General features: G+C 43.7%; 6 protein-coding genes across 6 annotated transcripts; 3 read left to right on the plus strand and 3 right to left on the minus strand.

Annotated features, from left to right (window-relative positions):
* The first annotated feature begins 362 nt into the window (after nt 1-362).
* On the plus strand, nt 363-3,328 carry LOC6500989 (protein Tube). Its single transcript, XM_001954270.4, has 2 exons — nt 363-1,010; nt 1,076-3,328. Exons 1-2 carry the CDS (start codon nt 542-544, stop codon nt 1,960-1,962), a joined length of 1,356 nt encoding a protein of 451 aa, XP_001954306.1. The 5' UTR covers nt 363-541; the 3' UTR covers nt 1,963-3,328.
* LOC6500990 (E3 ubiquitin-protein ligase TM129) lies at nt 2,963-4,834 on the plus strand. Its single transcript, XM_001954271.4, has 2 exons — nt 2,963-3,709; nt 3,766-4,834. Exons 1-2 carry the CDS (start codon nt 2,963-2,965, stop codon nt 4,342-4,344), a joined length of 1,326 nt encoding a protein of 441 aa, XP_001954307.2. The 3' UTR covers nt 4,345-4,834.
* On the minus strand, nt 4,387-7,089 carry LOC6499607. The gene is made up of 2 exons (XM_014910662.3): nt 6,871-7,089; nt 4,387-4,993 (listed from the first exon to the last, which is right to left on the minus strand). Exons 1-2 carry the CDS (start codon nt 7,087-7,089, stop codon nt 4,847-4,849), a joined length of 366 nt encoding a protein of 121 aa, XP_014766148.1. The 3' UTR covers nt 4,387-4,846.
* Nucleotides 7,090-7,505: 416 nt separating this feature from the next.
* On the plus strand, nt 7,506-13,779 carry LOC6500991 (BTB/POZ domain-containing protein KCTD9). The gene is made up of 4 exons (XM_001954275.4): nt 7,506-7,635; nt 12,372-13,066; nt 13,121-13,252; nt 13,309-13,779. Exons 2-4 carry the CDS (start codon nt 12,518-12,520, stop codon nt 13,621-13,623), a joined length of 996 nt encoding a protein of 331 aa, XP_001954311.1. The 5' UTR covers nt 7,506-7,635; nt 12,372-12,517; the 3' UTR covers nt 13,624-13,779.
* On the minus strand, nt 8,587-10,613 carry LOC6499606 (E3 ubiquitin-protein ligase MARCHF5). Its single transcript, XM_001954273.4, has 3 exons — nt 9,801-10,613; nt 9,547-9,743; nt 8,587-9,480 (listed from the first exon to the last, which is right to left on the minus strand). Exons 1-3 carry the CDS (start codon nt 10,362-10,364, stop codon nt 9,030-9,032), a joined length of 1,212 nt encoding a protein of 403 aa, XP_001954309.1. The 5' UTR covers nt 10,365-10,613; the 3' UTR covers nt 8,587-9,029.
* LOC6499605 (Golgi to ER traffic protein 4 homolog) lies at nt 10,780-12,239 on the minus strand. Its single transcript, XM_001954274.4, has 2 exons — nt 11,699-12,239; nt 10,780-11,640 (listed from the first exon to the last, which is right to left on the minus strand). The coding sequence occupies exons 1-2, from the start codon at nt 12,077-12,079 to the stop codon at nt 11,008-11,010; spliced, it is 1,014 nt and encodes a 337-aa protein (XP_001954310.1). The 5' UTR covers nt 12,080-12,239; the 3' UTR covers nt 10,780-11,007.
* Nucleotides 13,780-13,878: the final 99 nt, after the last annotated feature.

Genomic DNA, 13,878 nt, shown 5'->3' on the forward strand with positions numbered 1-13,878 from the left:
AAGAGTCACGACCGTCTACACTGAAGTCATAGCTGGTAGAAAATGTGTTAAAAAAAATAAACTAAAAATATTTTTTTTTTAGATATTTGATTTTTTGTAACTGACTTTTTGTAATCTTCAATCTCTTTTTTTGCCGGTGCTCTTAACACTCTCTTATGGCAATACATTATAACAAGATGAACATATTTTTAACCTTCCTATATAAAAATACGCATGAATATTTTATGAACGATTAAAAATTTAAGCAAAAAACAATTTCTATTTGTTAATTTAAATATTTCCCCTTTTTTGAACGCTGTGTTGAATCATTTGTATATCGAAAGTAAAAAATGCGAATTTCCCCCATCTCTATGGCTATGTGACCGTTTTTGTTTTTGTGCTTCAGCTCCTAAAGAAATAAAAGATAGCACTGTTTCTGCACAAAAAGTTATTCTAAAGCTAATATGATTTTATAACGCATGCCAATTCGCCCTGGACTCCTGAATAGACGAACAAGTGATCCGCCCACGGTATCCACGACAGCCGGCGGAAGGTGAGCACAATGTCCAAGGTAAATGGCTGGAATGGGTGTGGAGCGGGAACGCACGGAAATGGGAGCAGTGCCTCCTTACCACCGACTCCTAAATACTTGCGCAGCACAGAACTCCGGCGCGTTGAGGACAACGACATTTACCGGCTGTCCAAAATCCTTGACGAAAACGCCTGTTGGCGCAAGCTCATGTCGATAATACCGAAGGGCCTGGATGTACAGACTTCAAGCGCTGCCGGCGGTTTAAACTTTCCAAATGCCATAAAGAAAGGATTCAAGTACACAACACAGGACGCACTGCAAATTGACGAGGCGGCTAACAGACTAGCACCCGACCAGAGCAAGTCCCAGATGATGATCGATGAGTGGAAGACGTCTGGAAAATTGCACGAGCGGCCAACAGTGGGCGTATTGCTCCAGCTCCTGGTTCAGGCGGAATTGTTCAGTGCAGCCGACTTCGTTGCGCTGGACTTCCTTAACGGTAAGCCAAGCTTAAATTCAAAAACTCCATGATTTCAAATTAACGTTTTATTTTTTGTTACAAAGAGCCCAAGCCAGATCGCCCCAGCGACGGACCAGCAGCACCTATAAGTCTGGACTTAACGGAGCTTCTTGACGAAACCATGGATGTTGACGGCGACGGCCTCAATCCGAGTCCTTCAAATGTGGCTGCCCAGGGAAGTATTGGCCTTAATTTGGACAACTTTGACAAGCAGATTATGCCGCGGAACAAAAGCCTGCCCCAACCGTCTGAGACTGTTCCTCCCATAGCGCCGCCCCGTACCTCTCGTCTGCATAGGGACGCAACCAGCTCAAACAATGCCACCGTATCGACTGCGACCGGGTCTACGTCGGCGACCACGCCCAATATACCTAATCTAACAATTCTCAACCGCACCGAACAATTAGCGGAGCAGGAGAATCAGCCTCGACCGCAAAACATCCCAAATTTGTCCATACTCATAGCAAGCTCAACATCTTCAATGACAACGCAATCCACTTCTTTGGGGCAGCCAAACAGTCAACAGGATGGCTCTGCGGACACACCAAACATACCTAAAATTACGCTTTTGATTGAGAACTCTGCCCAGATAAGCCAGCCAACGACTGAAGCAGCGGAAACGAGCTTAAACAATTTGCCCATGATAAGCGCATTAAATCTGAACACTAGCAACGGAGAGTCCCCGCCCCCTAACAGTGACAGTGACAGCAGCCTGAGTAACGACGAAGATGAAGGAGATGCTGACGATCCGGATGCATCGCTGCGAAACCTGAGCAACTCGGAGCAACAGAACTCTAACAACGATTCCAGCCTGACAACGGTGACTGGCACCAGCGGTGATAACAGCTTCGAAATGACCAACGACTCAAGTTCGACCTCGAACGACGATTATGGCGGAAATATTCCAAACCTGAGTGAACTGCAGCCGTAGGGAGTTGCGGATGCGCCCGTCCATAGTACCGATTTCCACACACCAGACATTCCGTTATACAAACTAGCTTAAGTTTTGCGCTGTTCAGCCTGCATGTATTTAAATGTTTGCCGACGTCGGCGTGTAAATGTGGACCTGGTCATCTTGTGCCGACTGCACAAGATTCCATAGAATCTAAGATGCAAACTTTGACGTACTACTTGTTTTTTTTTTAATCCATATCACGGCTACTGACATAGTCCATGACAAGTGCGGCGATATCAAATATTTCCGTTTCAAGCAAGCCATAAGCCAATAACCTATTGTAAAGATTTTTGTATCTTTTTCTAAGAACACATTGTTTTCATGTATAAATATACTGAAAAAGAAAAAAATGTTTTATTACCCACAAACGGGCCTGTGAATGATGATTTAGAAGCTCTGAAGGCCCCAAGTTTAGTAGTCGTTATCAAGAAGGCCCTTATTTCAAAGGGCAATATCTGAATAAATTCCAGGAAACAACATCTATAACTTATCCAATTCAACTTCTAAAGGTTCGTTATCCAACGAACTCAAATAAGTTAAAGGAATATTATAGTTTTGTTAAAAAAAGTTAATTTTTTTCAAAGCTATCTTTGAAAAAAAACTATAATTTATGTTTTGCAGTTAAATGAAACAAAAAAAAATTAGCTAATAATGTATTCTTAATATATTTTAACTTTACATATTGGGAATTTTACGAGGTAAAAGATCCTGAAAATTAAAAAAAAACAAGTTTTGAAAAATTATGTTCTGGTTTATACTACGGGTTAACATATTTACATTTTACATTCTTATTTTACACATACAAAATGTAAAAAGGGCTGTAAAAAATAGCGTCACAGGTCCGAGCTGAAATAAAACATTAATTTTAACTTAATTATAGTGCAGTTTAATTAAAAAATACTAAAACATCATTAAAAAATTACAATTTCCATGTTTTTGAGGAAAATCCATAACACGATATAAATGCATCATTTTTATGATTTTTATGAAAAGAATATCGATATGCAACAACCCTAAAACTCCTAGTCTAGACCACCTCGCAGCGCCTCTTGGCTATTTTAATCCGAAATCAGCCAAAATTATTCGCAATATGGACGAGTCGGAACTGCTCTTCAATCTGTTCTATTTCCTATTCTGTATGGTGATCATTTACCCGCCCGAGGAGTTCCAGCGCCTGGGCTTCACCATAGAGCAGCTGTTTGCGCGGTTCCTGGGTGACGAGTACCTGGACTTTGTGGGCTACCATCTGCGACGGACTTCGCTAAACCTCTTCGTGCACTCCTGCCTACCGTTCTCATACTTTCTGATTCACAGGCTCAAGTTTTCCGTCTTCGCCACCCAAGAACCCCTCGAGGACTCTGAGCTCGACCCAGATTTTCCAATGCCGCAGGAGGCCGTTGCTTTTAAAACACTCACTTGGAAGACTGCGCAACGGTTTAGTGTACTAGCCGTACTGGCTGTTCCTGCTTTAATTTTTAACTGGCATCAACAGAACTGGAAACGGCATCCAATTAACAAGACCCTGTCCAAGTACTCCAACTCCCAGGGAAGCTATAGTGCGGTGTCCCGCGATATCAGCACTGAGTTCCGTCGTCCGGACATATACAAGAAGAAGCTGAACTCTATCAGCACTGTGATTGCAACCGAGAACTGGATTATCAAGACTACGTTGTACAATGTCCACTTTGCTCACCAGAGCAACACAGCGTTAAGTGTAGCCAAGGTCAGTTACATCAGTCTCCTTTATGTCGAAGCTGGTAAATTTTACTTTTTTTGTAGGCGGAGACGTACAACATCTCGCACCACGACCAAAACGACACGTTGCAGATGATAAGCATCATAGTGCGGCCGATGCGACAGGGCGTAGGTGATTTTCACATTCGGATCAACGCTCTGGAATTCAGAAATCTGGAGGACCGTGTGAGACGACCCATCTCCATTCCCTCCAACATACAGTTTCACCGCAACGTCATCGATCGTTTTGTGGACGTGTTCAAGGCACAAGTGGCCCTCAATCCTCTCTTTCGGTCGGATGCTACGACGGACAAGTGCTTCGCGTGCATGTTGAACGAACCGAACACCAAGATCAACAAGCAGTGCGCAGACGTGGATCGAAACGGCGTTCCCCTAGCAGAGGATGCTTGCTGCTCCAACTGTTACTGTCGACCAATGTGGTGCGTGGAGTGCCTGGCCCGGTGGTTTGCCGCGCGCCAAACTGATGTGGATCGGGAGAGGTGGCTGGAGCAGAAGTGCACCTGCCCGATGTGCCGTGCAAAGTTCTGTGTCCTGGACGTGAGCTATATAAGAGAAACCGATATGACATCAGCAACCCAGCCCAGCGGGACTGACGTGTCGTGATTTGATGCTCGGTTAAGGTAACTGATAAACAGCATAGAGCTCTCAAATTGAACCTCGTTCTTTATTGGTCTGATGCGATTGTAACCACTTTGACTAAATGTAAGACTTACAATAACATAGATATAAACTTAAAGATATGCATATAGTTTAGTGCAATTATCACGATTTAATACTTTTAAAATCTAAGCAAACTAGCATGCAGGAGATAAGAATTTTTCTTAAGTACGATCGTTCCAAGCATGGAAGGAGATAAGTGATTGTGTGCTCACATGCCTTATTAAATATTAAAATCAAGGGACATCAAGTCATTTGCGCAAAGTATCGTCTTCCCTGAAACTATTGCAATAAGTCCCTTGCCTTTTCATCTTTGCCTAGCTCACCCGAATCTAAATCTGAAACAATAAAGCGTCGTGCCATGCTATGTGTGCATGACATTCTAGACTATGTATATAAGGAATACGAATAGAAAATATAGCCAAAAGCTTATGAAGGTGTCGTCTATCTATAAATTCGTTTCGTAAAAACTTTTATAGCTTTCCGCTTTGTCGCGTTGACTTCGTGTCGATGTTCCTGCCACCGCGGAGGATCCTGCAGTTCCATTGGTCGAGGGCTTCGCCAAACCACTGTTGGAAGAGTTTCGCACCGAAATCTGAAAAAAATGAATAGCTTATTAAAACGAGCCGTCAGAATTATAACCGAAATAATAGATGCATTAAATTTTCCCAAAAATAAGCCACTTATCTTCACTGGTCACAGCAATCACAGACGCTCAAAACTAATCAGAAGACATGTTCCATCGTCAGTTTATGACTTAGCACCTGATTTTAATCAAGTCCCAACGCATTTATTCAAAAAGCTTTCTTGACAGGTTGGCGTAGAACCGTGCACAGCCACTTATTGGTCTATATATAATTCGTGGAACGAACCATATTCGCATTGTATGTTAGCCAGTGACAAACGGTTGCGATTTGTTGTTATATTTTTGGGGTATTGGTTTTTATACATATATCGATAAGAGGGGTTTTTATTTTCAATATCTGATAGTGATTACTGAAGTGTCTTCCATATGGCTGAACTAAAAAAACTTTCAGGTGCAAAGCGTTTCTATTTAAATTATAATTTTAAAAAATCGTCAATATTCAGTGTATTTTAGAAAGAATTCTACCCCAAGATTTCCATTCTATTCTCTCATATTCACTATAGAAAAGAACTATCAATTTGTCCTCCAAGGACAGAATCTGCCAGGATAATAAAGCTTTTGAATATTTCCTATCCTGATTCACGGAATCATTCGTGTGGTAGGGTCTATACATTTGCTTCGTCTAAAAGCTGAATGAAAGACCCTAAAAATGTTTGTAAATTTCTTCCAAGTTCAATGCTCAGACGATAATGACTGGACAAGTTAATAATCCGGCAGTCAATCGATCGGTCAATGCATTTCGTTGCGTAAGAATCTCCAGTATATAATGCACACCCCTTCGAAACAGAAGCCATCCCCCCAGAAATTTTACGTTAATTAATTTGCCTGGTAATGAAATTGATGCGTTGCCAAATATACTTCATTCGCGTGCCTTTTTAATTTGACTCTTGGGTACTTTTTACCCTCAGAATACATAAATGTGTGTATTGTGGCGAAATTTAGTCACCTTATTTTGCGAAGGGGAGGTCGTCGGCGTGACGCCAGTAAATTTATAACGAATTTATAAGGAAAGGTGTGTATGTCGACTGGGGGGGCAGCAAACCATGAATATGCAAACCAGAACAGAACGCGGCCAAAACAAAAACCAGCACGTTCGAATACATAGTATATTGATCTTCAACACGACGGGCGCTTTGTTGTCGGGTTCGCTGTGTCGGGTTTTACCTTCTCTGTACTTGCAATTTGTGATAAAAGGCCTTTTGCCAAATTAAACAAACAATACCGAAAAAGTGCGCAATGTTCCGAGCGCATTTTATGAGATTTTTATTGGGCCTTTTGTCTGGAGTTTGCCAAAGTGTTATTTTTATATAACCCTTTCATGGGTGGCAGATTGGTTCTTCTGTACTTAAATGCATATACTAAGGGATTCTACGTCGAGAAAAATAATTTTTGCCATATCTTACTTTAACAGAGACTCTCAAATACGTAAAATAAAATCAAAAAGTCCCTTTACAATCTAATCTTATCGCTTAGTTTTCCTTTACATATAAATCTTGGCAATACTTCTCGCCGAAGGGCAAAGTACGCAAGAATTGGAGCTTCTATTGGAAGTGCGCACTTTAGAATATATTTTAAAACACTAGCTACAGGACCCACTACATCCACTTAATATTTAAATAATCATAATTTCCCTAATCCAAATAAATATAAATTTTGTTAGAGCACCTAACTAATCCCTCACCCGAAAACTTCACCTATTATAACTATTGATAAAATTTTATATTTTTATGGAAAATTCACTTTTTTTGCAATATGGGTCACACACACCAATATTGGCTCAATGGGGTTTAATTGATAATAAATATGAGTAAGTGGGAGTGGCGAACCTTTTCGTTTTCTTTCGAGGATCCGGAGGCACTGTTTACATCGAAAAGTTTACCATCCACCGCATCCCGTTTCTTGTTTTTCGACCGGAAGCGGCCAGAACGGGAAATGGAAAAGTTGCGCCACTGATGGCCATACTCGCATCGGGTCTCCTCCTCGTTGAGGACGCTGTCCAGGTAATGTATCGTTGGCTCGTGGGCGGCTGTCATTGTGTTGCTCATCGGCGGCGGCCTTCACCAAAAAGGTTTCCAGGTTTTGGATACGACCCGATTCAATTGGAACTGATAACAGAAGTCGCGAAAACACTACCGATAGGCGAACTCGCACCGCAAGTGAAGTTTAGGCGGCGGCGGCGGCGGCGACGGCGGTGACGACAAACAATGACGACGGTAGGGCTCTCACTCACCGGGTTCATCCAGTGGTTCGACTGTTTCCGTGGCGCGTGTGGTCTGCGACTGCCGACAAGTTCCCATCGTAGCAGCTATTAACCGAAAAAGCGCAGAAACGACAGCGGGCGCTGCACGGCTCTGGCTCCAGGCCAGCTCTCTGGGACAAAGAACAAACGCAGTTCGTTGGAGTCGGCGATGACTTTTGTTGTCTCCGACGGAGACGGTGACGGTGTCAGAGACGGAGAAGGAGAAGGAGAAAGAAAGCAAGCCCCAGACCGTGAGATTGCTCCTAAAAGTTCGAGACTGTGCTGGCCGAGCAAGGCCTACTGGAAACAAGCTCACAGCTTATAGCCAAAATAAACTTCTCAGATCATCAAAGTGAGTGTGCAGTTTACACTTTCAGAACTTTAATTTTAAATGAAAATGAAAATTAATTTAGATTAAATAAATATTTTTTAAATCTTTATAATTCTTTAAAATGGAAAAACTTCTAAACTTTAATAGTAATATTTATTCTCTAGTTTTAACATTAAAAAGCAAAATAAGCCCAAGACAGTTTTTGGCCAAAACCGACATCACTGAGCCCCCCGGTTTTATAAACCTATTTATGTTTGTAGATATGTCAGGGAAGAGTAACATTCAATTATGAATACTCTATCCATCCCAAATAAGTGAATAGTTCTTTGAAGGTTAAATATTAAAGTTTAAAATACTACTAATCACACTTTACTTCCGATGTGTTTCCCGAAAAAAATTACAAACCAAATATTACGAGTACTTCAAAGTATACTAGATCTAAGAGTATTTTGAAATCAACATGGAAAATCAAGTTCCGTCATCCAATCTTCGAAATGCACACCGATAAGTTGCGCTATACCTGTTCTGTCGATGATAAGCGCAAATAGACAAAACTAACACACAACTTGCCAACAATTATAAATGATTAGATCGCTTTTTGGAGCATTCACTTCGGACAGTTCTTTAACAGTATTTCTGTCGATATGGCAGGCAAACTTTGGATCGTTAGATGTATCAGGTGTACAAAACGTAGCTACAGACATACATATATAGAGATGGCTCCTGGAGAAGTGCAGGTTGGCATCTGTAGATAGATTTCATTTGCTGAGCAGTGCATGAGGTGGCATGAGGGGTTCATTATCTTAGTGACTCAGCATAGCTTCCAGCTTACATGTTAGACATCTGTATTATTCACACTTTCTTGGGAGGTATACCCATAATAGGTATTAGCTAGGTATTACCTCAGTCTTATCTGAAATCCTATTTTAAATCACCTGCCAATTTTATTACAAAAGAAACGAAAAACTATAATTATGGTTGTAATTCACCCACAGCCAAGGGCTTAGCATTTATTTACATAGGCAACTTTGTATTTTACAAAAGTGGTAACGTATAAATTCAAGTGTGTGGAAGCCTATACATATATATATTTATGTACTATATCGTTTTTAAATCTAGCAGGGACATGGCGGATATAATGTTAATGGTAACAAAATATTTGCCAATGTAGATTGGCCATTTGTTTCAATTTACATTTATTTCCCTGGTCAATACACACAGTGCACTTTAACAATAAATTTAGCATGATTTCTACAGAAGCATTACCGGAATTCCAACCTTCCTCTACGCATTTCAGAGGGTACGTGTTTTAGCGTATCCTTGCGCACATGCGAAAGGCAAAACAATCAAATAAAGACAAACGATAACTTGTAAAAAAAACACTTGGCCTTCACTTAAAAACGTTCTGCTATCTTCTAGACAACACTCCCGCCACTCTCACCGCGTTGGCGGTCACGTTCGCGATCTCGTGAGGACGCTGCTGGCACTGGTCGTTGCTGTTGGTTCTGTGGCTGTGGCTGGTTTGGTTGGTCCTGCCTACCAGCACCAGCGGCATTGTTATTATTACGGTGAACAAAATTACGAATGTTCTCCTCCGTATAGTCGACAATACGACGCTTTTTGCGGCGGGCATACTGCTTCTGCTTCAAATAGATCTTCAGAATGCCCTTCACGGTAATGAAGGTGAGACCGCCGAGAAGAGTGCGATGCAGTGTGTTGTCTACGGAGTCGAACAAAATTCGTCCAACAATTGACGAAATGGTGGGCAGAAGAAGGGCCCCACAAAAGACCCGAGTGGCAGATACTGGATCAGATAGGGCGGGTGTCGCCGGGTTACTGGTGCTCTGTTGCTCGTCCTCTTGGTTTCTGTTGAAGATTAACGATTAAAGCTATTTTGTTACTGACTTTGTAGAACCAAAGCAACTATCTTACAGGTTCGGATAAATGAGGTTCACAAAAGGAAACTTCCGGACTACAGTACCACGATTTCGAATTAACCGCAGCAGGGCATCTTCCCAGCGAATCAAGCGGCCGAGTACCAGACCAACTGGTATGGCTGGCAATCCGATCAAAAGGATGAGAGGGTCTCCTGCCTCCATTATAGACATACCATGCTCATGGCCCACGATCTAAAAATAATACACAATCTCAGTAGCGAAATAAATAATTAACTGAATGCAAGTTACCTGCAAAAATGTGACAGCTCCGTATGTAACGGCTGTCCAGTACAGGGATCCCACAAAGAAACCCGCTGCCAGAAACGGACTAAGGCGCTTGATAAGATTGTCCATTGCCTCCAGGGCACCGCCGAACTTTCCCATTTGCGGGAACACAATAATGTACTCCGTTTGACATTGCGGACAGGATACGGACCGCAGGGCGTTTCCTTTCTGGGTCTTCTCGTCAATCCAACGATAAAGACAGCTTTGGTGCACCCACTTGGTTGTGCCGCGGCATTGACATGGCTTCACCCAAGCCGCCAGCCGATTGTCCTCGTCGGTGGCGAAGCAGATCCAGCAGCAGCGTTCCGCCTCCATTTCTTCTGGTTCTCCGCCAACCAAAACGGTTGTCGAAGTACCAACATCAGTCTGTCCTTTGTCGGCAAGGGCAATTGTTGCGGTGGTTGATACGACCTCTCCAGAACGGCTAACCACTGTTACGGTTGTCGAGTCATCACTAGCTTCTGGAGCCGGGCCGCCGCCCCCAGGAGCGTCTGTATCGGAGGGGGGAACCGCGGCTTTGTCAGACATCGTCGCTGAAAATATCACACAGCTGCACTTTGGGCTTGTTCAGTTGCGTGCAGTCGGATTTCTGCACTTCGGCTAGGTAGTTTTTTGTCGATTCAATATTTTCACTGCTGTGTCAAGCGTATGTAAACCTTTTTATTATGTGATTCAACGAAACTAAGGCGAAATTAAAATAATTTGATATATATTCGCAGGCCACATCCGATGGGGTTTCGGTGTGACCAGGTAGCCGTTGTTCGATTGGGCTGGGCTGTTGCACAAACGGTTTGCTCTGGTCACACTGGTATTTGAAAATATTTCATGTCCTGGGAGTCCTTTGAATATTTATTTGAGCCGCAAACCCATCCTAAGCAGAAAAAAAGAAACCTATCGATAAAAGATCCTCCCGTAAAAGTTTTCCCCGACAGTTTCACTTTGATTTATGCAAACTGGAAATCTTTTCAGAAATATATTTTTGTAAATGTTCCATCCGAAACGCTAAAGAAACTACATTGCAATTGTCGCGACTATACGCTTACGTTAAATAATTTTGCAAACAGCACATTAAAATTATAACAAGAAAAGCCAGTGAACCGGTGACATTGACCTCAGTTGACCGAGACCGAGACCAAGACCGTAAGCTCCCTGCAGGCGGATGGTCCTGGTGCTAGTCCAGTTCGTTGTTGGCATTCTGTCGCCTTTGAGGCGTGTCCTGATCCTCTGACTCCTCATCGTCAAAGCCCGACATAAGGCGGTTAAATATGTCGCCAAACATCCCACCTAGTCCCGTTGGACCGACATTAGCTGCTTCCGGCTGCTCGTCAAAGTAGATCACTCCGATTTTAGCCACGTACTTGAGGAACGACGTGTCCCGCTTTAGTGACGGGTCGTAGAGCTTTCGCAGGGCCCGGAAACCTGCCACTCTCTTCGCGTCAATGAGCCGGAACAGAAAGTACAGGAAGTTGATAAGGGGCTCCTTGTAGGGAAACTCGTGCCGCAATAGTTTCGAGTGGGACCTCGTGTACTCCGTAAAAGTATCCTCTGCGGTTTTTCTGTCCTTTAACGATAGCTGCTGCAAAACTGCTTGAGCTAGAAACAAGTCCACCTCACTTTGGAAGCCCCTGCTCTGGCTAATTTCGATTAGTACTCGACCGGAGAGGCTGCCATCCTGGCAGAGTAGGTAGTGATGCCGAGCCGCCTCCACGTTTCCCTCAGTCCAAAATACGTGCCCAATTAATTTGTGCAGCACCGGGTGTCCGTACTGACCATGTAGGGCGGTGCTCCACTTGATGGTTCTTTGCTGGAATAAGAACACCTTGTTTTGATTACTATTCGGTGTGGAAGCTTCCAGAACTTACGATCACGGTCTCGCGCTCCACCGTCGCGGCGCTGAGCCCACCGATCAAGCCACCCCAGCGGGCTATCCATAAGTCGGAATCTTCCGGTTGGGGTCCTCTCTTCTCTAGTGTATCCAGCAGTAGAAGGCATAGATCCGCCGCACTGCTCTCCTGTCCCTTGGCCATAAGTTGCTGGGCGCCGTCGTAGAGCAGGTCCAGACAGTCTTGGTAGCGTTTTTGGGCCGTGTAGCGGAAGTACAGGGTCCTGTACATCATATGCGCCTCATAAAATTCACCACCGGCCAGGGACTGCGCCAACTTGGCCAGGACGCGACTAACACCGCGCTGGGCAGTCGTTGCAGAGCTGCCACTGGCTGCTGTACCTGACTCGGCGGCCGCCATTTCCCCTGCTTGCTCTGTTTGTTGTTAGGTTTCAACGCGACCTTTTCAACTTTTTGGAATCTTGATTTTACTATTTTATTGTATTTACATATATGGCAAGAGGAAGAGTGACATTACCAATGAAACGCGGGTAATCCCGTGAATGGTAGTTGCACCCATACATACATACATACTTTCATTTTTAAAATAAATAAGTTAAATTCCTTTGCCAACTTTCTCCCTGCCAATAAATAAAGAAAAATCTCACAAATAATACGTCATCAAATCATAATTTACATAATTATATTTTAAGGACCGACATATGAACATCCAGATAGCTTATCGATGCCGTCGGCGAGGCCCTGCGAATGGCGAATCTCCTGACGAAAACGAAGAACGGCACAGACCAGCTGAGTAAACAGGTCTGAGATTTGGTGCTATTTGCCGATCCCTCGCGCAATGGACGGTGAGCTCAGGGAGAGCGACTCTGGAAAGGAGGAGCCTGCGAACGGCGGGAGCCTTGCCAGGAACTTTGCCCCTAATCGATGGGTGAAGCTGAACGTGGGCGGACAAATATACACTACCACCTTGGACACATTGGTGGGCAGGGAACCGGACTCGATGCTAGCGCGGATGTTTCTCCAGGATGGCAGCATGAAGCCCAGCGAACGGGACGAGCAGGGCGCCTACCTTATTGACCGCAGCCCACGCTACTTTGAGCCCATTATTAATTACCTACGCCATGGCCAGTTCGTCTGCGATTCAAACATTAGTGTGTTGGGTGTACTGGAGGAAGCACGGTTCTTTGGCATATACTCACTAGTGACGCATCTGGAAGAGCGGCTTGGGCAGCAGGACGATCCGCAATCGGACGACAGACCGTTGACTCGCATGGATGTTATCAAGGCCATCATCCAGACTTCTGTCATAACTGAACTGCGCTTTCAAGGCGTTAACTTATCGGGGGCTGATTTGCGAAAGTTGGATTTCCGTAACATAAACTTCAAGGTGAGAAATGCGACCCAATTGAGACTCTCCCTCAACATATACCCCATTTCCCAGTATGCCAACATGTCGCATTGCAATTTGTCCCACACCAACCTCAACTATTGCTGTCTGGAGCGGGCGGACCTGCAGTATGCCAACCTGGAGTGCGCTCAACTGGTGTCCGTGCGCGGTCTCTGTGCCAATATGGTAGGTTTGTCCTCTATCCACTATTTGAAATATACTCACTTCAGTCTACATCACAGGAAGGAGCTAATCTGCGCGGCTGCAACTTTGAAGATCCCACCGGAGTGAGAACCAACCTGGAAGGCGTCAACTTAAAAGGTGCCTGCCTCGAGAGCAGCAACATGGCGGGAGTGAATCTTCGCGTGGCTAATCTTAAAAATGCCAACATGAAGAATTGTAACCTACGAGCCGCTGTCCTGGCGGGAGCCGACCTGGAGAGATGCAACTTATCGGGCAGCGACCTACAGGAGGCGAATCTGAGGGGAGCGAATCTGAAGGATGCAGAACTGACTCTTATGGTTACGCCATTGCACATGTCGCAGGCAATTCGCTGATCAAACTATTTTTTTAAGGAAGGGGACAATACCATGTGCAATTACATATCACATATTGGCTTAAAATAACGATAACACGTAACCATTTTAAATTAAAGATTGTAAATAAGTATGATTTTAACCTTAGGCCTTAAAATAAAAAGTATTAGGATAAAACTTTTTGCCTATTTTTAAAATATTTCTGAACTGCTTTAGATTTATCTACGGGTCATCAATTTTGGCTGTATTTAAGCAAAAATCTTAATTTTTAAATTT

Source organism: Drosophila ananassae, chromosome 2L (genome assembly GCF_017639315.1).
Source record: "Drosophila ananassae strain 14024-0371.13 chromosome 2L, ASM1763931v2, whole genome shotgun sequence".
Classification (NCBI taxonomy): Eukaryota; Metazoa; Arthropoda; class Insecta; order Diptera; family Drosophilidae; genus Drosophila; species Drosophila ananassae.

Bases quoted from the DNA above. Each gene is read 5' to 3' on its own strand.
- LOC6499605 (XM_001954274.4), bottom strand. From the start codon at position 12,079: ATGGCGGCCGCCGAGTCAGGTACAGCAGCCAGTGGCAGCTCTGCAACG. The intron at 11,641-11,698 runs GTAAGTTCTGGA...TTCTTATTCCAG, and splicing joins TGGAGCGCGAGACCGTGATC to CAAAGAACCATCAAGTGGAG.
- LOC6500990 (XM_001954271.4), top strand. From the start codon at position 2,963: ATGATTTTTATGAAAAGAATATCGATATGCAACAACCCTAAAACTCCT. The intron at 3,710-3,765 runs GTCAGTTACATC...CTTTTTTTGTAG, and splicing joins CAGCGTTAAGTGTAGCCAAG to GCGGAGACGTACAACATCTC.
- LOC6499606 (XM_001954273.4), bottom strand. From the start codon at position 10,364: ATGTCTGACAAAGCCGCGGTTCCCCCCTCCGATACAGACGCTCCTGGG. The intron at 9,744-9,800 runs GTAACTTGCATT...TATTATTTTTAG, and splicing joins GAGCTGTCACATTTTTGCAG to ATCGTGGGCCATGAGCATGG. The intron at 9,481-9,546 runs GTAAGATAGTTG...AATCTTCAACAG, and splicing joins AACCTCATTTATCCGAACCT to AAACCAAGAGGACGAGCAAC.
- LOC6500989 (XM_001954270.4), top strand. From the start codon at position 542: ATGTCCAAGGTAAATGGCTGGAATGGGTGTGGAGCGGGAACGCACGGA. The intron at 1,011-1,075 runs GTAAGCCAAGCT...TTTGTTACAAAG, and splicing joins TGCGCTGGACTTCCTTAACG to AGCCCAAGCCAGATCGCCCC.
- LOC6500991 (XM_001954275.4), top strand. From the start codon at position 12,518: ATGGACGGTGAGCTCAGGGAGAGCGACTCTGGAAAGGAGGAGCCTGCG. The intron at 13,067-13,120 runs GTGAGAAATGCG...CCCATTTCCCAG, and splicing joins TCCGTAACATAAACTTCAAG to TATGCCAACATGTCGCATTG. The intron at 13,253-13,308 runs GTAGGTTTGTCC...TCTACATCACAG, and splicing joins GCGGTCTCTGTGCCAATATG to GAAGGAGCTAATCTGCGCGG.
- LOC6499607 (XM_014910662.3), bottom strand. From the start codon at position 7,089: ATGAGCAACACAATGACAGCCGCCCACGAGCCAACGATACATTACCTG. The intron at 4,994-6,870 runs GTTCGCCACTCC...CATTTTTTTCAG, and splicing joins CCTCGAAAGAAAACGAAAAG to ATTTCGGTGCGAAACTCTTC.